This window comes from Myiozetetes cayanensis, unplaced genomic scaffold, assembly GCF_022539395.1.
Source record: "Myiozetetes cayanensis isolate MyiCay16 unplaced genomic scaffold, myiCay2020 scf2-11, whole genome shotgun sequence".
Lineage (NCBI taxonomy): Eukaryota > Metazoa > Chordata > Aves > Passeriformes > Tyrannidae > Myiozetetes > Myiozetetes cayanensis.
The window spans coordinates 79,121,785-79,144,969 of record NW_026087411.1 but is presented as its reverse complement, the minus strand read 5'-3'; the positions used below and the strand labels follow the sequence as shown (position 1 = coordinate 79,144,969).

Below are 23,185 nucleotides of genomic sequence, written 5' to 3'. Positions count from 1 at the left end.
ACAGAACAAGCAGCAGGTTAAAAAATGAAAGTTTTTTAAAGAATGCAACCTCTTCTTCGAAACAGGCACAAATTAGACATACCACAGCTGTGATGCATAAGCACCCATGGTGGCATGGTATTTTAATGCTTATTATGCATCAACTTGGAATAGCACAGGAGTGGCTGGGTGCTAACACAGGATATACAGGAGATGATCAGGATGCTGGAATTTGCATGGTGGTCCACTTAAAAGCAGTGGTTTTCCTGGCCTGGGCAACTTAACAATAAAAAGGTCAAAAAGTGAGTAGGAAAGAGGAGGGGAACTGAAGACTTCAAGGCAGACAACAGAAATTACAGCCCTTGATAGTTTTGTTTTTATCTTCAGAGACAGAAGACCAGAGAGGACAGTATAGCAGACATTTCTCATTTCTGACATTGTGGAAAAAAAAGTAGAAATTATCCAAATATTTAGGTAAGAGGTTTCAGGAAAGAGGGATTTCAGAAAATACTCTGATACTGTGGCAATATGCCCGATTTTGAACCTGTAATCTCACTAAGTGAAAAAGTTCACCAAGAACTAGAGCTCACCACATGGCTTCTCTGATACCATAAGCATCAGCATGAATCAATTACTGAGTCTTTCTACCAGCTGAAGTTGCAATTACATTTCAGCTAAAACTCCTCTGTTAATCTGAAATGGGACAGAGATCTATCCCAGAGTAGACTTCCACTTAAAAAGAAGCTGACAAAAAGTTAGAGAAGACAGCAGTTTATGCTTTGAAGTCCCCAAAGCAGGTAATTCTAGTCCTCTGGTAGCAATACTTCTACCCCACAGCACACAGATCCAGATTTGCCATGTAGGAACTTTGCAGCAAGAGACAGCACTGCCCAGAGTGCAGCAGCCAGCACTGACAGAGCTGTCTGCAAACAGCTGAATGCGTCCAACAACAAACTCCTCAGCCCTGAACAGAGATTACACACCTTCAGCTCTTGCAATACCTACACAGCTCCAGCTTGCAGTGCATGCGCCCACTCTATCTTATGAACAGATTTCCTTTGATGTGTCATTTAAATCTGAAGGAAGGCAAATGCAGCTGTTTGAGTCATCTGCAGCAAGTTACATCAACAGTTTCTTGTCAGTTCTGTACCAAACATGCTTCCACAAGAAGAAACAATACAGCCAATCTAAGGAAGATTTCTTTGCCTCTGAAGAATGAGTGACCTGAGATTTTCATCCACCTCCTTCTCCTGATCTAAAACTGACCCACCCACTATTGCTAGTAAATAAAGTTTTCATTTAAACACTCAGATTTAAGTTTATTCATACACAGCAAAAGTTCCACCTGCATATTAAAAAAACCAGATTAGAAGTAAATGTTTTATTCTTCCAACTAAATTCCAGTACTACAAGGGCAGTAAAACAATGATACACTGAAAAATTGCAGCAATAAACATTTGTTAAAGACTGATAGAATAAATAAAAACTACAAAAATGAGAAATCATATAAACCCATTCTTAAACCCCAAAAAAGTCATGGAATACAGAAATGCCCTCCTTCACTATTTCACAGGCAGTACTGTGGGCTATTTGCTTAAAATTGTCCTGGGATTACATTCTAACTTAACTGTGATTACAGCTTTGTTGTAGTGCACAGTTATGAAAACCACACTAACTTCAGTCAGAAGTGTCATTCTACATTTTTATTTACACAACCAGTGAAGGGCAACTTCTAGAACACCAGCTTTAATCCTTTACTTTTTCAAACTTATTAACATAAGAAGCCAAATCGTAATGATACAGCAAATGAGGCCACTGGTATTATTACAGGTAGCAAAGGTCCACATCCAGGTGGTACTGACATCGGGGAGCACTCCAAAACCAGTTGCTGCATAAGAGTGGTTGCCACTGACAAAAGCTTGAAATAACCTGTGTTCACAGGGGGAAAAAATATGGCATTGCTGCAAGTCTTTACTGGGACAGCTTGCAACAATAAAACAGGGTGTATAGGGCAGCCCACATATGCAGAGAGTGTGATTCATGAAACATCTGGAAAGAGAAAAAACAAGAGTTAACAACAGAGGTAACAAATGCCAGCTCTATCACAAACCTGCTACGGCAGTATCAAAACCCAGCAAGCTACGGGAGACAGAGTTCTACATGTTTTAAACACAAGCTACATTTTCTCTCATAACTTCCTTTCAACCTCAGTCTTCCATATTATCCATTTCAAGTATTTTACCTTAGGGCCTAGCTGAAGCTTAACAACAAACAACAGCCATTTAAATTATTGAACATTTGGTAATTCAGTGCTGCTACAGGGACCAGAAGAAACAGATACTCACAACTGGCAGGCTGTTCTCCATATCGTCGCATGATCTGGTCATGCGTGAACTTCACAAATGCGTCATATTGTTCTGCAAGGATGAAGCATTAGAAGTGTATTAATTTTAACTCAAGCTGAAAAATACTCAGGGCTAATTTTTATACGCAGAAGTCATACAAAGTTATACACACACCCACTACTAGTAGTTTTAAGTGACATTACACAGTTCATCGCTGTCATTTCCTTTTTATCCCCCAGAACAACAATGCAGTACGTCCCCTTAATTAAAAGACTTCCCCTTACAAACTTCTGTAATGAGAAGGACAGCAATATGCTCGAAGAGAATTATGCTGCACATAAACAAAGACCTTAATATACATAACTCCTACTAAGTGTCACACACTGTATTTTGAACTAATGAAGTGTGCCCATTTCACAGATCCATAATGGGGGCGGAGTAGTTACAGTGAACATGGCATTAAGGTGTTAGGTTTGGAAACAATTTCTCTGCTCTTATCACTACCAGATGTAAGAAAATTAATTCAATGAAATGGAAACACAGAAGTGCAGGGAAGGGATTTGCTACAGAGTTAGAAATTCTTTTTTGGTGACCACCAGAAAAATCAAAAGCAAACGAGAAACTAAAAGGATGAAATGCTAAGTGACTAAAACCAAGTAATTGCAATCACAAAAGTAGCTACTATAGGAGACACACAGTTGACTGTGGACCGCATGGAAACATCTACTGTGCCATCTGAAATGAAATTTACATATGAAATGTACTAATTTGGCTTTGAACTAAGCACTGTTATTTCCCAGAAAGGTTATTCTTTCTATACACACATACATACAAATACATTTGCAGTATTTTACTCAGTTTTAATATTGCACTCATCAGCAGGATATCACCTTTCAGAATTAGGAAATTGAACAAGGAGAGTAATATCTACCAGATGCCGCTCCTCTCCATTCCCCTTCCTCCCTTGTGGAAAAATACATGTGCAGCAATGTGGGGTGTTCTGAGAAAAGGGCAAGGTCAAAGAAGGCAATCTTCAACCAAAAATGCAGTTAGATTTGTAGTGGTTCCTAGTCCCACAGGTTTGCCCCATTAAAGTTCCCATCCTCTTGCAGGGATGAGCTTCACCTTTGAAGTAAACAGGGTATCAGTAATCAGCAAGTAGTGCAGCAGCAGCCCAAACTACGGACCGGACCCAAAGATCTAAGGACATTCATCCCTGACCAAGGGGGCCCAGAGTCACAACAGCCAGTTCCCCTCTGCCCACAAGCAGGACCTGTTTCACTGCAGTTCTGACCAACTGCTCTTCGGCAGCCATGCAAGGACTGTAGCCAAACAACAAAGTATCACAAAGAGCAAGCTGAAGGATCTGTTGCCCAGAAACCATTTCAAAAAATAACAGCAACTAGAACTTTTCCTAAAAGTACGTGTTAAAGGCCAAAAATGAGCTTGCAAACTTCCTTCTTTAAAGCTGTATGTCAACATATACAGCTGCTTTGTAACATCATCTTCGTCTGAACTACGGCTTTCCAAATTTTTAAAAATCCAGTTACTAAAAAGCCCCTTTCCTATGGCAGATTCAGAAGTTAAGCAATCCAAAGGTAACAGCAACCTACAGTGAACAATTTGAAAATTTAAGTGAACACTGGTAAAGATACTTACATCAATGTCATCCTGTATCACATACATTCTATTTTAAGTCAAAAGCTGGCTAAATGCAATGTACACAAATATTATTACTACAATCATTGCCTCGACCTTCAATATGAAAGGCTTTTTTTCAGAGATTCTAGAAAACCTTTCTAGTCAAGTCTTTCACTTAGCCCCTTGCAAACCCAAGTTCGTGCTAACACAGCAGTTTCACGTAATAGGGGCAGAAAGGGAAATCAGAGCATTACAGTGATCTGAGTTTTCCATTTACCAAATGCTCATTCTGCATGAAAAGCAACTCTGCTCACAAAGAATACGGGAAAAGAAAAGAATAGGCAGTACCTGGCTAGCTACCTACAAGACAACTGTGAAAGGAATAAGGAAAGTATCTGAACGTACACATTCAGTTAAGTCACTTGAAAGAAGCTATTCAACTGAGATTTATTATGGAATTTCCAGTTAATTTCCACTGACTTCACTAAGAACGAGAATCTCCTTACTGCACAAAGTTCAGAAAAGCATATAACCATTCTGCTGGCAGACAACTACAACTGGCCTTCTATGTAAGGAATTTCTAAATTCTTTTGGCAGTCTCTAAATTCCCACATAATGCTGAAAATGTATTATTGGCCTTGTATATGAGATGCAGTAATGTGATCATCCTAATTGCTCTTGGTGAGCACCATCATAAGAACAAGTAAACCCAACTCACCTCACTAAACCACAACTCCCCAGACGGAATTCAATCCCCTCCCTTCCCAAAAACAAAATCAACAATGCTCCCTTTGGGACTGAAAGATTGAGCACATATAAGGATCTTGACAGAAGGGTTTCCTGCTTGTAAAGGACTCTGAAATCATCTGGAACAAATGTAAACCTATCTGGCCTTCAAATGGTTATGATCGCTGCTAAATGAAATACATTTAAGAAAATACAAGAACTAACCCAATTCCTAACAAATACAAATTAGGAGAAAAAAGTTCTGCGGTCCTAATTCATCACTTTGAAGCAGGTTAAAAAGTAAAACACAGAAGTGGAACATCAGGCCCAAAGCAACAGAAGTATTGAGGACTCTATAGTTAGAGTTGTAAATAGATGTAGATTTACAAAGGACTTAGAACTATAAGAATTTCTTACACAAAAATGGCAGATCAGCAAGAACAGAACACGAACTGAATCTCAGTGCAGACATAATCTATCACAGGTAACCCACAAGCCTGACACAGGTCTTGTGACTTTCTGCACAGGCATGCCTGTAGAAGGTTTTATTCACACACCTGAAGAGATCAACAAACTATTTCTGATGTGTTTTCAGGTGGGAAGCAGAACAGTTGTAGGTATTCAAACGCAAGTCTGCTGCTGAACAGTCCACTCAGATACTCATTATAATCACACTAAATATTAAATTAGACACCAGATCATACCGTGAAGGTGCCTACTGTGAATGCACCACAATTTAGGTGCTCAAATGCCAGCAAGAGCCTTAGAAGTAGAGGACTTCAAAAACTGAAGAAAGGTCATATTTACAATGCTGACATTAACGTGATCCTTCTGGAAAGATAAGCTGGCATCAAGTGCCAAAAATTTCAGCTGAATGGTGTGAAATACAACAATTCAGCACAGCGCATCAGAAATGCAGTTAAACTGACTCTCAGGCAGGTATCAATCACTGCTGGTAGAAGTGTAATGTTAATACTGGGAAGAGAAATGGAAATCTTAGGTACTGTCATCTTGCCAAATTCCAGAAAAAAGAAGTCAGTTCCCAAGCAGGGAAAAAAAACCCAAAACACAACAAGTTCTTCACAAAGAGCTCTCAGGGCAGTAGAATACAAAGTCTTTCTGGGGAAAAAAAAATGAGGAGGAAACGATCAATTCAGACACCATAGCAAGAGAAAGTTCTAACTGAAATAAAACCACTGCTTTCACTGATTAGTAATACCCGGGAGTCATAGTTTCTATCCAAAGCAGCAATGAAGAAAAAAAAAGAAGTAAACATCATTTTTTCTGTTCTGCATGCAACCCCAGTCCTTAATAAGATAGGTCAGGGGAAAAAAAAATAAAACACAAAACACCAAAAAACATTGTATCACAAAAATAAGAGAAAGTTTTAAGCTTTCAAACTCACTCTAACACATTATTCTGAACTGTAAGATACCTGCAAGTTTTGTGGTCAAAATTTCTTCATACTCTTCACGGATTTTCTCTTCGCGTTCTTTCAGCAAACGTTCACAGATCATTCCAACTTGTCTGAGAGTAAACAGGGGCTGTTCTTTTTTCAATGGTGATGATGCTGCAGATGAAGTACCTAAGATTAAATATTTGGGCACAACAATTTACAAGTTAATCAGAACCAATTTTATAATCAGCTTTTTTCACATCTTTTACACTAAAGGAACTTTACAAAATATGTGGAGAAATCTTTCTCCGCTACTTGAACCTCCTAATTACTATTGAAGGAAAATTGGATGCTCAAAAGGAACACATCTGCAGTGGACAACAAGCACAACTATCAAAATATGAAGAGTGTTACACAAACACTATGAACACCATTTATATGGCAGTTGCCATATAAAAACTTAAGCTTCTATTTTATACAAAACCTACAGTACAGTATCACAGTATGCTATATTAGTGCAATGACAGTTGCTTTGCAAAAGCCTATTATAATATCAGGGACAGGGTATGCAGGACAGTCTCTTGAAAACAAATACCAGTTTACATCCTACCAATTCTGAACATTAGAAGCTACCATCTAGTATTAGCAAAAAAAGGCAGCAGTAACTGGTGAAAATGCGCCATAAACCATCAGGTAACTAGGTAAAATTATTTACACAGAGTCTAAAACCACACAGAATTACATGGAATTTTCTGGGTACCTGGCAAAGCTGGTCCAGTAAGTAGAAATGCATGTGGTTGTGCATCAGTAGAACAACAAGGATCTGTCTGTTGGAAAGTATTTTCTAAATGTCTTCTCTTCTGCATGCGTTTGTACTCCTGTTTTATGTTGTAGAGAATTTGTTCTAAAAAAAAAAAAAAAAAAAAAGCCTAAAATAATTACATGTCACCATTTTGCTTGATTTTCACTCAAACACCAAAATGCTGTAGGCAAATAACAGATGACAAAAGGCAGACAGACTCTTACAAGATGACCTGCAAAACCCACTATGTTTTTTTCAAGACATATACAATTAAACTACTTAAAAGAAATGTTAACCCAGACCTTTTTACCAGGAGAATACTAGCAAAAACATTGTTAGTTAAGGTCAAGTATTGGTGCTAGAGTTCTGCTAACAAAAACGACCAGCATCCTAACATTTAGGAGCTATCAACTATACAATACACAGGGACAAAAATTAGGCTACAAAACTTATACTGGTATTAATCATCTTCCCTTCATACATTTCATCTGCAACCATCTTTCTCCCCACACACAGCATTTATCACTCATACAATTAACAGTAACAGGAGACTCTAGAATAAAACATCCACATGAAATACCATTGTACTCTGTAGGCTGAGTGGCCTACAGGCAGCACAGTGAAGAATAAGAAAACACAATTTAGACAACATGCAAAGAACACCTACTGCTTAAAATATCAAAGAATTGAAAACTGACAGGCAAAACACAAAAGCCTTCCACAACAAACCTGACAGCCTCAGATCTATCTAAATAAACATAATGGATGGATCAATAGTCTCTTTTAAAAGAGCATGGCAATATGTAGTTCAGCATTTGATTACACTAAAAGAAATACAGCAATTTATTCTAATAACCTCATCTCCACTACAGAATGACAAGGGAAAAAACAATCCCTGCAATGGAACTACCAATCCTGTCTGCCTTCTCTCAGAAATTCCATGTGGCTCTCACCTGTATTAGTGGCCTACCTGCATACCCTCTAGCAATGTAAAATATTAAAGACATTTTTTAAAAAGTTTCTATTTTTTAAGGAGACTTTTCCATAAAGATGCTTCTAAAAACTCTCTTTATGAGAATTCTTAGTTTTAAATGCTCAAATACATTAAAAAACCCAAAAAAAAACCACCCACAAACCAAACAAAACACCAACCCAACCAACCAAAAAAAAACACCAACAAAAATCAAACCAACAAAACCAAACAAACCCCAAACCAAACAAAAACCCAAAACAAACAAACAAATAAAAAACCCACAAATCCCTACAGGATTGGCTTTTCCTGAGACTTCTAAACTTTTTGGCAAAGACAGCTTTCTAAAACTCAGATACATATAAATGCATGTGATCATGTCAAAGCTGCAAGACTCCACTCAGAATCCTCCTACTTCTGTTCTGCATTTTGCCAGTACAATACCATGAAAACTTCTCAACTAATTTTCACTTCTGTAATCCCTACACTCCTGAGGTTCCATATCTGATCATTTTCTAGTAAGCAACCATGTGATGATGCAAGTAACTTCAGCTACCAGCTTATTCAGTCAGTGGTTGAAGCCTCTAACAGACCAAGCAGAAGCACATGTTCAACAATTCTTAGCTCAGATGTTTAAATACTGGTGTGGTTCTTCAATTCTGCAGTCAAGTCTAGAGGCTTCCGATTTACAGAAAGAAAGAAAATTGTTTCCAGTCAACAGGAATACCAGCATTTTCAGCAAAGGAGTTTCTTGGATTTTGTCCATTGATTAAAGCCTTTATACCATTTCAGTCCAATGCCTGCAGTTGTACAATTTTCAGCTCCTTAAGGTGAGGTCAATAACTTGGTTCAAAGCAGCAGCAAATGCAGAAGACATAATAAGGAAGCACAGCAGGAAAACTGGAAACTAAGAAAGTGGGGGGGAAAGTACTTGGTGGGGAGGGAAGGGTTGGAGGATTCATGCTTTTTGTAGAACAAGATACATATACTGCAGAATGGTACAGAAATATAAATTGTGTTAAACCAAGATGGATGCAGGCTTCCAAAATTAAACAGAATCCCATCTAGAGTTTGTGAGGTACACACACACACACACACATCAGTCAGAGAATGGCCCTGCAACATTTTTACTCAATGGCATTATGGTGGTAAAACAATACTCCTCAAAATCAAGTGCTGTTCTAGGTAAAGTGATACTGCAAAATATTGAGAGAGAACCAAACTAGCTCCTACGACCACATCTGTCCTAAAGTATGTCTACACAATGAGAAACATGACTGCACACATTCACACTGTATTTGCATTAACTGAAAAATGTAACAGACCATGCCCATCCTTCACTGCAACTACTGCGTTTTGGGCATAACTTTCCAAATCCCACATGAAAAATACCAGCCAAATTTCAGGTGTAACAACTTGAATAAAAATCTTCTCTACAGGTCTCCTTTGTGTTATCTTTTTGCAGAAACATTCTCAAACCACATTAACCACCAACATCATGAAGGACAAAAAAAGTAAACAGACTCTGGTCAATTGAGAAAACACCAAGAGTTAAATCGACAATCACCAGCCAGGTTTCCTCCAGTCCTAACAACCCTGGAAATTAAACAGGTAATACTTTAGAGAAAATATTAAAATACCATCCAGAACAGAAGGAGTAATAGCAATGAGGTGGGAGTTAGGGAAACAGGAAGAGGCAGCAAAGAATTTAGGTACTGACTTTGGGAAAAAAAGTAACAACTAGGATAGAAAATGAAGATTTGTGCACCAGACACATTATTCTATTCCAAATTATATTCCATTTTGGACAAAGAAGTCTCTTATATTACAGCAGTATCATCTTCTAATTTGGCAACACTTTTTAATCTGCCACCTTCAAATCTAGTTCCGAAAATCAAAAACCTCAAAAAACGCCACTGACAGATACACTGGGAGATCCCTGTCCTGACAAAATCACTTTGACAGTTTGCTAACTACGACTTCAGGTAAAGGTACAGAGCTAAGCGTAATGGGATAGATGGAGGGACTATTGAATAAACATGACACTAACTATATCACAAACAGTAACAGGTGAAAAAAGCCTGAAACGTTCAGGCCTGGCTGACACTCGTTTGGCATGTACGCAACCTTGTGTGGTGAACGATATTCCTCTATTCAGATCAACTCAGGAGATTTAGGGCAATGCTGCTCAGTACAGAGAACTGGACTACAAGCTGCACTCAGTACCTTGCTGATAGTAAGCAAGGTGACTGTGAGAATGACTCATCCCATGCCTTCCTGATTTATAAAATGGAGATTAACAGTCAAGAAACACAAGTTTAACGTAGCACTAAACTTTCAATAACTTCTCACGTAAGTGATCAGACCAGGAATGCTTCAAATAAAGCAGGTGCATTTTTGCAACAGCAAAGACTGAGCAGACATTTTTATTAACTTACAGTGGCATAAAATCTTCGACTTTAAAGAAAAGAGCTTCACTGTAAACTGAAATGTAAGATTACAAATATTTATGACATATTTTAAATGAAAATCTGAATGCCAAATTAAAATAATCTAGTACAGTAGGAAAAGTTGTTTAAATGCACTAAGTTACTTCTATCGTTTACAGTTCTGACTCATAAATCTACAAAAATATGTGGAAAACATTTTTATAGCATCTCAGCACCTGAGAGAAGCCATGAAATATTAAGCAGTGCAAACCAGACAATACCTATATAGCAGACATCTAACTGGAAAGACCTTTAAAACTCTGGCCCAGTTAAACAAAGCTTAAGAGTTAACAGATCCAACCTAGTTTTGCACCCAGAAAATCTTCCTGCCTTTTTTAAGTTCAGTTTCTTAACCTCTCTTACTTCCAATTATCTCTGATTATTCCCTCTGCAGTTGACAACTGAATTAAAATGTGCATTTAACTGGTGTCAAACACAGGACAGGTTTTTTATGTGTTCCTCAACATAGAGGTCCAAACTGTTCTTTACAACAATGTCATGCATTTAATAAACACATTATTTTATATAAAAACCTAGAATCTTAAAGTACACTCATTAAAGAAAATCTAGTCTATGTGAGCTTCTCTAGGACTATAAAATTGAAGTGAGAACTTGGATCCCATACATTACAACTTATTAGGTATTTTAACTACTTTCATCCCTCTTACAGGTGTTGAAGTTCAAATCAAAAGTTGTAGGTCATGCAGTGATTTCATCTGAGATGACAAAAGGAACGAATACATTTAATATGATCAAACATACATCACTGTGGCCTATCCCCAGTTTCTTTTTAATTTCACTTTATCCCCTGTACTCAGTGTTTCCCACTGGGGTTAGAGATGCCTCTGAAGGCACCGAGCTCTTTAGGAGGGAAGACCAGGCGGAGGTGCTATAAGTGAAAATGAGACTTGCTGAATCTGGGGTAGCAGTAAGAAAAAGCCACACTGCTAACACACTGAAGTGAATTAGTACTTCATAAAAAACACTTCAAATTCAAGATGACTATAAATCTGTGCCAGCTACACAAGAATCTGTTTTATACCCCCTTCTCCTCCTTCAGGCTCAAGACTAAGATAAAGAATGATAAACCAAAAATGCTAATGTCTCACTATAACCACTGAAAGCACCAGAGATTCAGTCAAATATACTTCAATACAGTGAAATGCATGGACACTTTTTTTATTTGGAGCTGTGTACTGACAGCATAAAGTGGAGTACAATAGTTCATGAAATACTGCATTAAGGAGGACAGCTTTCACACCAGTTTTCCTTCAGAATTTGAGATGCAACTCAGAGAAGGAAGATTTCCTAATGAAGACAGGATGAAACGTGACAGGGGCAAATCAGAGTCCAAGTCTGACATCTGAAATATGATCTGTCACACTAACAGATTACAAAGCCAAATATTAATTTCCAAGGAGTGATGTAGTCTTCTAACTTCCTTTACTTCATGATAAAAAGTCAAGTTCATCTTTTCCAAAATTCTGTCATCTACTTACTTCATCCTGACCTGTAATTAACTAGAAATTATGTACAAAGGAAACAGCAGTTCAATGTGAAAAGGTAACAAGGCAAACAATTATTTTCTCCAATTTAATAACTGCTTATCAACTGTGTAGGTGCTGATTGTTCCCCCGAAGGGTTTTTTTTTCATTTGGCTTGATTTTTAAGCTAGCAATCTCTCATCTCAGTTCCTGGCTTCTCTCATTTAGCTGAAGGAAAATTCAGCAAAACACACAGGAAGGTGACTCAATAGGTTGAAATCAGAGTAGCAGTTTTCCTAGTCTGAAATGGAACCTTAAGCTCAGGTTTCAGTTTGCATTGTCAGTATTCAACATACGCATTCAAACTTGAACCATGCCTGAGATTTCTTCTAAATATTAATCAAATGCTATCCTGATGTCAACAGTGTACATCTTTAGGGATTTCAGCTTCTGTTTAAGCAAAACTGCTCCACCATCCCTAGTTCAAAGTATGTATAACATTTCCATTAGGCCTTCACTGTTATTCGACATCTAGGTGATGCTACCACAAGCCTAGTCTTGGTCTCCCCACCATACTACTGACATGCAGCAGAGCAATAGGTAACAGTATTCCTCACTTTTTTTAATCTATTTAACTAGGGAATTCACAGGCACAGACATGCATTACAACCCAGCTAGTCCTCTTACTCTCTTGCTTTGGTCACACTGATGCGACCATTTTACTCCACTGATGTTTCTTAATTAGGCATGGTCTGTTAAGACTCCAGTAACAGAATGTATTCTTTTGGAAACCATGCTCACCTCAGAGGAGCATGCTGTAAACCCAAGAGAACACTGATAACGGGTACACAGTGACAATTTACAGCCACTGCTATAGCTACAGGATGGACAGGAGCAGCTCACAATGGACTCTGGGGCACAGAGCAGGCCCCCTCACAAGATTCAGTTCCTTAAGGTTTCAGGCTGCCAAAGGTTCTGGTTCTCCCACAACAAGCTGGATGCTCACATATGCATTAGCTCATTCTGCAAATGCATTACTTCAGGAAATCCCAGTTCTCCTGATCAAGGGGTTGAGGAATGAAAAATAAATCAAGCAATGCAAAATGTATTAGGCATAGCAATTAGATCTTTCCCTTCACATAAAAAATTGTCACACTGCATTTATCAGACTTGCCACTGAAACAAAAAAACCTGCTTCAACGTTTTATGACACCTACAACCAAGGATATTTAATATTTATAGTCACCACAGGCATCTATACAGAAATTTCTCATATAAAGTAAATTATCAAGTCCACATGCAGCCATTACGTGACTTTTTCTCAGGGGTGGGAATGTTTTGTTTTTTAAAATCCTAATGATTTCTGCAATACTGGAGCACAATGAGAAATCTGGCATCTCACCAAGATAATTTAGCAATAAATACACATGTGGATAAATGTTAACAAAACAGAAGTTAAGCAGAAAGAGATGCAGCACTACTGTGTCACATTCCAAAGCCCTTAGATCTATTCATTTAAAAGCCAACCTGTACTTGGTCACTGCCTGACCAAGTTTGAGACAGAAGTAGTTCCGTTTTCTCAAGAGGGCAACTCAAAGGTCATAGGAGGACAGTTATACGGAAGACTAACAGTTCTTCCTATTCAAAGGGCAAAGTAATTTTCTGGCATTAACTTTGAAGATGTGTGTCAATTATATCAATTTTTTCCAGACTATTCTCGGAAAGAAGAAGGTATACATTTAAGGCAAATTAATCTACCTTCTGTTTGTAAAGAGTCTCTCCTGAGAGAGGGACTCTTACAATCAACTCCCTTTGCAATCTGTAACTAGGGACATTCACCATATACTGCCCTTAGAGCAGTAAATACCAATTAGGCATACTCATTACTAAGTACTGCATAAATTCAATAGTTTCCACATTCCGTCAAACTTTTGACATTATCTCTGCTTGGATTTCAACCAGTGACCTGAGTTGAAGGCCTGTTCTCAAGAGCTCAACCCACTGCAATTTTTGGTTCGCAACATTAGTTAGTTGCTGGGGAAGTGTTAAGGCAGATGAATGTTTCAGATGGAGGAAAAACTGCACATGCAAAAGTCTGTGGACTTTTAAGTGATTTCATGAACAGCTTTTAACTACAACATTTTTGTATAAAGTTCTACTTGCAAGTTAAACTCTGCTTTTGGATGGAGTGTGGAAAAAAAAGCTACTGATCTCAGTCTGTCTTTACAGTTACTATGCACCAGGAATTAGGAGATTTAAATCCCAAAGGTCAACATTATCTCTCCCTTCCACCCCCCACCCCATTTCTCTGGACTGTATTTGCCACTGCAGCTTCAACCTCAGGAATATCCAGACATGCAGGCTTTTAACAATTGACCTGCCTCTGAATTTAAAAAATGTTAGTGTAGTTTTTCATTTTTTCTTCCCACTCCCAAACATAATCTTTCATCAGCGTAAAACTGAAAACAAGGGTTCCAAAACATCCAGCAGAAAACAGAAAAATAGTACTGCCACTGCTTTCTCCTTTCACCCACTAAAATTCATTTAACAGCTTTCAACAGCAGCATCTCAACTTCAGAGGAAACCCAACAAATGTAATGCATTATTCACAGGCACCCAGACCCAACCGCAGTTATTCTGATTATACAGAACAGTCTCATTTATAGGTAGAACTTACATGAAACTAAAACTCATCTGTAGTATTCAAGCAGTACAAAAATTCTTAGAGGAGACTAAACCCGTTTTATGCCAGGCAGGTATGTTCTGCACTGCTTATAGTGAACACAGTTTTAAAAACACCATTCTACATGCAAACAATGGTATTCAAAAACTAGCAAACATACTCAAGGGTATGCCCAAGCCAGTAAGCACAATTCCACAGAAAGGATAAGACTGTAAAGCCACAATTGCAGTTTGGCTGCCAAATTCACCAACAAACTGGAAGTGACCTAACAGCTGTTCAAATAACCACAAAATATTAAAACACTCTTGTGAGAGATAAATTTCATCCTGAATAAGCCTACCCTCTCTCAAACAGACATACTGATTATTTGTCTATGACCACTGTATACAGACAGCTGTTTTCTCATCTGACTCAGTTCTTAGCACACCCCTCAATCAATCTGTATTCTACTTCCAGATAATTCTTTTTTGAAATAATGAACGATGTGGTAAGAAATCCTGGTGTTGATACAGTTTCCACTGGCTGAAGTTAAACACTACCAGGACAGAATAGCAGATAGAAGATAAATGTTTACAGGTGAACTTAAAAGTGTAAGCATCAGGTTTTATATCCAGAGTTCTGATTTCATATGACCCTTACTTTTCGTTAAACAAAATTCAGACAGACACTTTTTTAAGTGCTAGAACTCTAAGCATTACAGTAACAGATTGAGAAAACCGTAAGTGAAGTCAACCGAATTCTGGCTATTGTTAAAAAATTTCCCAACGCAAAACGGTGACTCAGTTGGGAACACATTTCAAGTTGAACTGGAATTCTTTTCACACAGAGCAAGATTTATCTAACCCTAATGTAGACATCTTAATGCTTACATGGTCACAAACTCAGTTTGCAGTCACTGGAAAGCAATACATATTTCTGCAGCACACTTTGCCTCACCCTTAATCAGAGCTCTAGAATAAACCATATGTTTCTTCCAACTGACTATCAAGAAAACTACAAACTATTAGGTCAGACATACATTTACAAAGTTAGATGAGATGAATCCCATAAAATCTTTCAACTGTCCTCTTTAAAATTATAAGCTCTGGTTTGCTCACTAATGGTTGAAATGAAATACAGACAACGTGGTAATACCCCTAAATTCAACTGAAGGTAAAAACTAAGTAAGCTGATTAACAGACCCATTTTTACCAGTATGGTTTAAAGATTTTTTTTCCTGTAACATAAACAGTTTTTAAGCTAAACCCATGTAAACATGGACAATTTATAAATGCTTCAAGCACTGTAAGAGGCATTTTGATTTATTGTCCTTCCCTCTTCATTATATTATACAAATGGTTTACATAAAACACATCCTTGTCTGTACAGAATCACCTTTTCACACAGATTACTGCACTTCTGATTTTCTCAGGAGATAATGAGGCCTGTATATGTTCAATTTCAGTAACATTTCGGTTTCTAAGCCCTTCAGAATCATTAAGATAGGAGCTTAGATATTACCTCAAATACTGCTGTAGGTTGTCTCTACTGAAAATCTAATTGATTTGTCTCCTTTCCGCAATATATATTTACTAGCCAGATAATATTTATATTAAATATTCATAACCTAAGCTCTCCAAATACCAAAGAAACAAGCCAAAAGAAATCCTTGCAAAGAAGCAACACTTATTCTCTAAAAGAATCAAATTAATTCTGATTTTAAACATCTATCTCAAAGTACATGTAATGCCTCACTGTACCAGGGAGTGCCATCCATCACAACTCTCATCTCAGACCGCTGACTCATTCAAGATCTTTTCCTAGAGGTTCAAAAAAAAAAATCAAGACACTGATGCCAAGTTTAACTCTGTATGCCCTGTATATATTTCCTCCACAGTAATTTTTTTATTATTTTATTAAAACCTATAAAAAAATGTATACTACAGTATAGTTTTCAGAACTAAGAATATCAAAACATGGCGCTGTCCTACGTGGAGGAGATGGCAATTTTAAAACACATTCAAACTTACTGCCTGGTGAGATCTGGAGCTAACTTTTGTTACAGAAAAGAGAACCGAATGCAACAGCGGAATGAATTCTGCTGCAACAACTGCAGAGGGCTTTTTTCCCCTGCACACAAAGGACACGGATGCATCCATACCTCGGCGCTACAGCCGCTCATGGCCGCGAGCTGCACCGTCTGAGTGCACTGCTGGAAGCTGCCCACTGGACTGACCGTGGCACGGGCCAATCAATCCTGAGTGCCCAGCCAAGATTCATTCCTTTCTTCTCTCCCTACTCGCTGCTAAGAAGAACTCGGTTGATTTTTAATTGACAACCCTTACACAAGCAGACCTGGAGCTTTTAGGGCCGCGGTTGACTCATCTCTCGCAGATTAAGAACGCACAAGGGTTTCGTTCTCGCCCCGCGTCTCCCAGACGAGGAGAACGCCCGATTCCATTTTATCTGCCCTAAAGGCAACTCTCGCCCTTGCACACAACCACCTTCAACGCTCGGTTTTCCTATGGAACTTTAAGGATACCACAGAACGGGTCAGCCGGGACGGTGGCCCGCATTAAGGGGCTGGGAGCAGAATCACCCCTTTGTTTTATCCGCTTTTCCTTTTTCCCCACTGGTGTTTTGCGGGTGATGGATGACAGGCCGCCCTCCAGCTCCTTCCCTCCCCCACGATATCTGAGCAACGGGAGGAGGAGGTGCCGCCGCCTCGACCCATGGATAATGGCTGCGAGGAAGGACTGACGAGGGCCCCGCCGGCGCTCCCACTCCCGACCCCAGCCCAACCTCGGTCACACCCCCAGCCCCTGCCACCCCCAGCGTTTCCGCAGCTCGACTCGCCCCTGCGGCTCTCCGTGCCACATCCAGGCACCCGGGGAAAGGGAGGGAAAAAAAAAAAAAAAAAAAGCCGGCCTCCCCCTTTCCGAGGATAGCGCTTCCCCTCCACCCAGCACACCCCCCTGCCCTGTTCTCCCGCTCGGGCCCCTTTTTCCAGTCTCCCTCCCGCATTCGCCGACCCCCTTTCCTATGGCCACCCTCCCGCACCGGCTCAACCTGCCCCCTTCTTCCTCCCCTTCCCTCCTCCTCCTCCCCCTCTCCTGCTGCAAACGGCCATTTCTATTGTGTCTCTCGGTGCCAAGCCGAGCAGGAATCGCCCTGGCCGCTGCCAGCGGCGCAGCCCGGCAGAAAATGGCCAGACCCACCCAACCCTCCCCTCTTCCTCCTCCTTCTCCTCCCCGTTCCCCGCTCCCCGGCTGCCTTCCCGGCCCCCTCCCCGCCGAAGTGCCCCCGGGGAGGGGGGGGTGCCGGGCACGGGGGGTGCCGCGTCCCTCACCTGTGGTGAGCCGGGACGACACCTCTCCGAAGGGCGAGGGCTCCATGCGCAGGTATTTCTGCGGGGACGAGGCGGCGGCGGCGAAGGAGGAGGAGGCGGCCGAGGCCGGGGCTGACAATGGCGTACATCGCCTCCGCTTCGGGGACGCCGGGCTCAGCAGCGGGTCAAAATCCAGAGTCCTTTTCAAAGTGGCGCCGCAAGCCATGGCGCGGGGCGGCCGAGGGGGCTCGGACCGAGGGGCAGCGCAGACGGCGGTGGGAGCAGCAGCAGCCGGCCCTGCCCAGAGGCGCTTTCCCCGCTGTCTGGGGCGGGCTGGGGGGGAGGGAAGGGAAAGGAGGGGGCGGCTGCGTCAGGGCCGCCTCCGCCGCCTCCCCGCCGGTCTCTCTCTGGGGAGCGGCCCCGGCAGCAGCAGCAGCAGCAGCCCGGCTCTGTCCGGCTGGATCTCCGCTCTCCCCGCCCGCTCCGCCCTGCTTGGCCGAGACAAATTCCCCCCTCAGCCGGTGGGGGGGCGCGATCCGTGGCGAGGAGCGCGGAGCCGGTGCCGAGGGCGCGACGCGGGGCGGCCGATGCGGGGCGATGGCGGCAGAGGGGCCCGGGCGGCGGCGATGGCGGCGATGGCGCTCCCGGCCGTAACCCCCGCACCAGCAATATGGCGTCAACAACAACGCCGCCGGTTCAAACGCCAGCCCCCCCCCCGCCGCGGAGGCTCACGGGATTAGTGGTTTTCCCGCTCCACCCCGATGCTCAAAGACCGGGTGGCCTCTGAGGCCCTAAAACTACAACTCCCGGCGTGCTCCGCGCCGATGCGCCGGCTTCCGGGCTGTGGTTTAAATCCCCCCTGGGAGGGTGCGGGCTGGGGTGTGGGACGTGTTGGGGTCCCGGGGAAGGGGTGAGGGCTCCCGTCCGGACAAAGGGTGGGAGCCCCGTCTGGCCTCCCAGGGGCTGCGGCAGCACGTCCGCGGGTCGCTTGTCTGTGTGTGAAAGAGGGGCAAAGTGCGTTCAGTGGCCCCTATGGCCAGGGCAGAGCAGGGAGCGTGCGGGAGTCGGAGGTGACAGCTAAGGACACGCCAGGAAAGGCCTCGCAGTGTTGGGAGCCGTATCTCAGGGTAACCGATTGGTTTCCCCGCGATTGCATAAAGGGCATTCTTGCTTAAGGAGGGCGGTGAGGGAAGAGTGCTTGTGGAAAGAGCACATCTCCTTCCTGTGCAGCTTCCTGATTGAAATAAACTGTGTTGCAGTTCACCCCAATGGAAAAGCTGACAGAGGTTGATAGCCCCCCAAAATATATGTAACTTTTAGCTTTTCCGTATCTTGTTAATTTAACCATGGACGTAAAGGCAGGTTGTTTTTGGAAGATAAAATTATGAATATGACCTTGTAAAATTTTAGCACTTCGGTGTTTTTATTGTGTTCTGAAGTATAAGCTAGGCTTTCCCTAATGGTATAAAAATCCTGCAAACCTTACCATCATTTGGAAACAGGGATTGCTGTATACATGTTCAGTGTGTGGCACATATTGCTAATTAAGCCATAGTGGCACCCATAGTTCAGTCTAAACACAAGTGTGCTTTGCTGGCAGTGTGGTTGTGCTGCCCTTAGTATGGCTGAGGTTCCAGGGGGTGGGGGTGACCTGGCAGAACCTTTCTTCCCAACAAATGATTTGCTTTCTGGGACAGATAGCTCGTGACAATGTTGGAGCAATTAGGTGAAATTCACCTTATGTTGGCCTGAGTTGCCTCGACCTAAAACTAATTATGGAAAATAGGAGAATGATTCCTCTGCTGTGAGCTTTTTTCTCTGCACAGGAAGTACTTGGAGTATTTCCTTGGAAAGGAGGGTGCTGACAAACCTTTCTAGCACTAAGACAAGTTCTGGTTCTCCATAGCAAGACTCAGGAAATGTACTGATGTTGTTACAGTCTTATAATTGTCCTCCTATTACTATACTGGTACTACTACTTCTGTGGACACTCTTCTTTGCAATAATGATGGCTCATTTTCCATTTGTTTAATTCTTCATTTATATTACATTTCCCTAAGCAGATAAGTTTCCCCATGTTCAGGAATCATTGTTGAGTACTCTTACCAAGCACTTCACCCAGCAAGACTGAGGCAAAATTGCTCTTGCAGGCTTTGAATTACGGAAGCCCTGTGTGTATGATGTACCTGTTTAATTTGGAATGTCCTGTGCCCTGCTGCCACCACCTATATGCTGAGAAGTGCCTGTGTTTGGGTGCAATATTGGAAAAAAAGTTTCAGAATAACCGGCATTTTCCCACCGAACTTAATATTTTAGATATATATTCTGCATTCAGCAGCAGCAAAGATTTGGTTACATTAACTCATGTCACACTAGATCCTAAGGACCATTCAGGTGCAATTTAAGTCAATTAAAACAGTCTGAGGAATCAGGTGAAACTTCATCAAGATAAGCTACTAGAAAGTCAGCTTTTGCCAGTGCAGGCAGCACTATAATTGTAAGCAATTGATTAGAACCATGATTGTCTTAATCAGCAGAGTTACTTGGCTTTTATCTGACCTTTAGTTTTTTGAACTGAACTGAAGCAAGTCTGATTTAAGTCAAAATAAGAATTCACACACCCCTTTTTTGCAGAAAATTAAACCCAGCTAAACCGATGTAGCTTTGCATGTAGACAAGCCCTAAGGCAGGAAAATGTCCAACAGCAGTGACAAAGTGCTTGATGGTTGTCAGGGAACATGTGTTTTTACTTTCATTGTGGCAGGAAACACCATAGGGTCAAGGCTGCAAACCACTGTTTATATTGTTCTTTCTTCTACTTACTTATTATATAACCAATTTGCAGTGCCCCATTATGTGCTACACGAGGTGCCTTTAAAATTATATATTATAAGCATGTTTTTAAAATAAATAATACCCAAAAATTTTATTAATACTGAGAATGGGAGAGCTTATTCATAAATGGTGATGTGCTAAATTTTATTGGATCTGCACTTCAAGCACAACACCTGTTAAAAAGACAAGTCCAGATATAGGACAACTTTTTGACCTTTCTATAGCCTTGAATGAGGTGGGAAAGTAACCCTTTCAGTGTATTGCTTTGGGACTGTGATGGAAATGTCATAGGTGACCAAGTGTTGAGCTTTGCCCTCTCTTTTCTTCCTCTTCCTTCTGCCATTGCCTTTCCTCATTGTTTTTTGTCTTCTTTTATTTTCTGTCTTCCTCTCATTCTCTTTATATACGATGTTTACTCTGCTTCCTCTTTCTTTTCCCCCCCCCCCTTGAGACATCCTATTCATTTGATGTGGGGTCCACATCACAGTCCCTATCTTTTCTTTTATGCCATGTAATCATATTCCTTCCGCTTCACACAGTGGCTCATTTCTCATTAACCTGTCATGCTTGCCAACACAGGAGCACGGATTAGCTGAGCTATTTCATAGGACTTGTTCAGCTCACCCTGAGTGAGCAAAGCTCACTTTAAGCATTGTTGTGCCACTTGAATTTGGATATGCATACCGAAGGTTTCTTACTTGTATATCAGGCACACATTTTAGTTGCCGATTCTGTGACCAAAATGCAGTGGAGGTTATCTGTCAGAAGATCAGTGAAGTGTTTGTATGGTGCCAGGTGAGAAGGATGGTTTAAGTTGAAAAAAATGGAGGTTAGTGCAGGAGTTGTAAGGTGGGAGAAGCAGCCAAGAGAGAACTGGAATAAATTTCTCAGTCTGCTATACAGTCACGTAGATGGTGCTGGCCAAAGAGAAAGGATAGACAGGAACAGGAGTGAAAAGCAGAGGTAAGTGAAGGTCAGCTCTGCTTATTTAGATGCTGGTAAACTGTATGAAAAATTATGATCTGAATTTGCAACGTGCACTGACTTTCAATAAGACAAATCTATTTCTTAGGCCTGAGGTACCAAGGTATTTCCAGCAGAAGTACAGAAGTATATTTCACAGTATGAGAGATATTCAAAACACCCATTTTCTCTAAAATACTATATACGCTTCCACATACTCAGGAAAGATTAATTAAAACCAGAATTTGTACAGGTAAAGATGAGTGAGCTGATTAGGATAATAGAAATGGAAAAATTACAGCAGGAAAATAAAGTGTTATTATTTAGGGATTATTACCTTAACCAAATAATTGTTGAAGTCTATGATTTTTCTCTAAAACACAAGGAAGAAATAAGTTAGGAGATCTATTTTTGTGATGAAGACTGTCAGTTACCTCACCCAAACTGTAAATAAGGGAAAGATTTATAAGTGCCAGAGGAATGAGTTTCCAGAGCACTCTTCCAGTAGCAGTAGTATGGGTGAAAAGAAAATCAACACCAAATCTTTAGATTAGGATTAGGTGGGCTTTAGGTAAGGCTTATTTTGAAAAGGGGTTGTATGGTACAGTTGCTTTCAGTGACGAGACTATTGAGAATGACCCAGAAAGTTCTGTAATATAAAGTGACAACAAGGAAGTTGCAGTGAAACTAAGTTTTTTACTGGATGGAGTTGATTTTCTTCAGAGTAGCTAATGTGGGATAGGTTTTGGGGTTTGTGAGCACAACACTGTTGATAATACAGGGATGTTCTCATTGTTGCTGACTAGAGCTCATGCAGTGTCAAGGCCTTTTTGTTTTTTCTCACCCCACCAACAAGGATGCTGAGGGTGCACAGAGAGCTGGAAGGGGACACAGCCAGGACAGCTGACCCCAACAGACCAAGGAGACATTCCATATCATATGGCATCATGCTCAGCATATTCAACTAAGGAAAGAAGAAGGGAGGGGGGGAAGTTCGTAGCAACAGCATTTGCCTTCCCAAGTGACTATTATATGGGATAGAGCCCTGCTTTCCTGGGGATGGCTGAACACCTGCCTGCCTGTGAAAAGTGGTGAATGAACTCCTTGTTTTGCATTGTTTTGTGTGTGCAGCTTTTGCTTTCCCTATTAAACTGTCTTTATCTCAATGCTTGAGTTTTCTCACTTTTACCTTTCCAGTTCTCTGCCCATCCCACCAGGGGAGGGTGAGTGATTGGCTGTGTGCTGCTTAGTTGCCAGCTGGAGTTAAACTGTGACAACTTGCAAGGAGGTGAAGCAGGAATAACCCATTTGAGTCAGTTCACCTCTATTCAGAATAATATATCAAGGCTGTAAAAAGAAAATTACTAAACTCACTGGTGTATATGCATGAATTGTGCTAACAGACCTGGATATACAATAATTAGGGAGCAGTGAGTAAAATTTTGCAGCTCTGACTAATGCAATTACCTCAACAATTTTAGGAAAGCATCAAGTAGTGAAGCATGGATCAGTGCACTTTTCTATCTGTTGCCAGACACAACCTGGTGTAGGATCACCAAAAAAAA

The 23,185-nt window shown here is 41.1% G+C and overlaps 1 protein-coding gene across 1 annotated transcript; it reads right to left on the bottom strand.

The window, feature by feature from the left end:
* Nucleotides 1–1,345: 1,345 nt before the first annotated feature.
* Nucleotides 1,346–18,489, bottom strand: AKIRIN2 (akirin 2). The gene is made up of 5 exons (XM_050315099.1): nt 17,844–18,489; nt 6,848–6,991; nt 6,127–6,276; nt 2,325–2,396; nt 1,346–2,028 (listed from the first exon to the last, which is right to left on the bottom strand). Exons 1-5 carry the CDS (start codon nt 18,046–18,048, stop codon nt 2,018–2,020), a joined length of 582 nt encoding a protein of 193 aa, XP_050171056.1. The 5' UTR covers nt 18,049–18,489; the 3' UTR covers nt 1,346–2,017.
* Between the last annotated feature and the right edge of the window lie 4,696 nt (nt 18,490–23,185).

Excerpts from the sequence above, each read along its gene's own strand:
- AKIRIN2 (XM_050315099.1), bottom strand. The coding sequence starts at position 18,048 with ATGGCTTGCGGCGCCACTTTGAAAAGGACTCTGGATTTTGACCCGCTG. Across the intron at positions 6,992-17,843 it reads GTCGTCCCGGCTCACCACAG|AACAAATTCTCTACAACATA; the intron begins GTGAGGGACGCG and ends TTTTTTTTTTAG. Across the intron at positions 2,397-6,126 it reads TTTGACCACAAAACTTGCAG|AACAATATGACGCATTTGTG; the intron begins GTATCTTACAGT and ends TCATCCTTGCAG.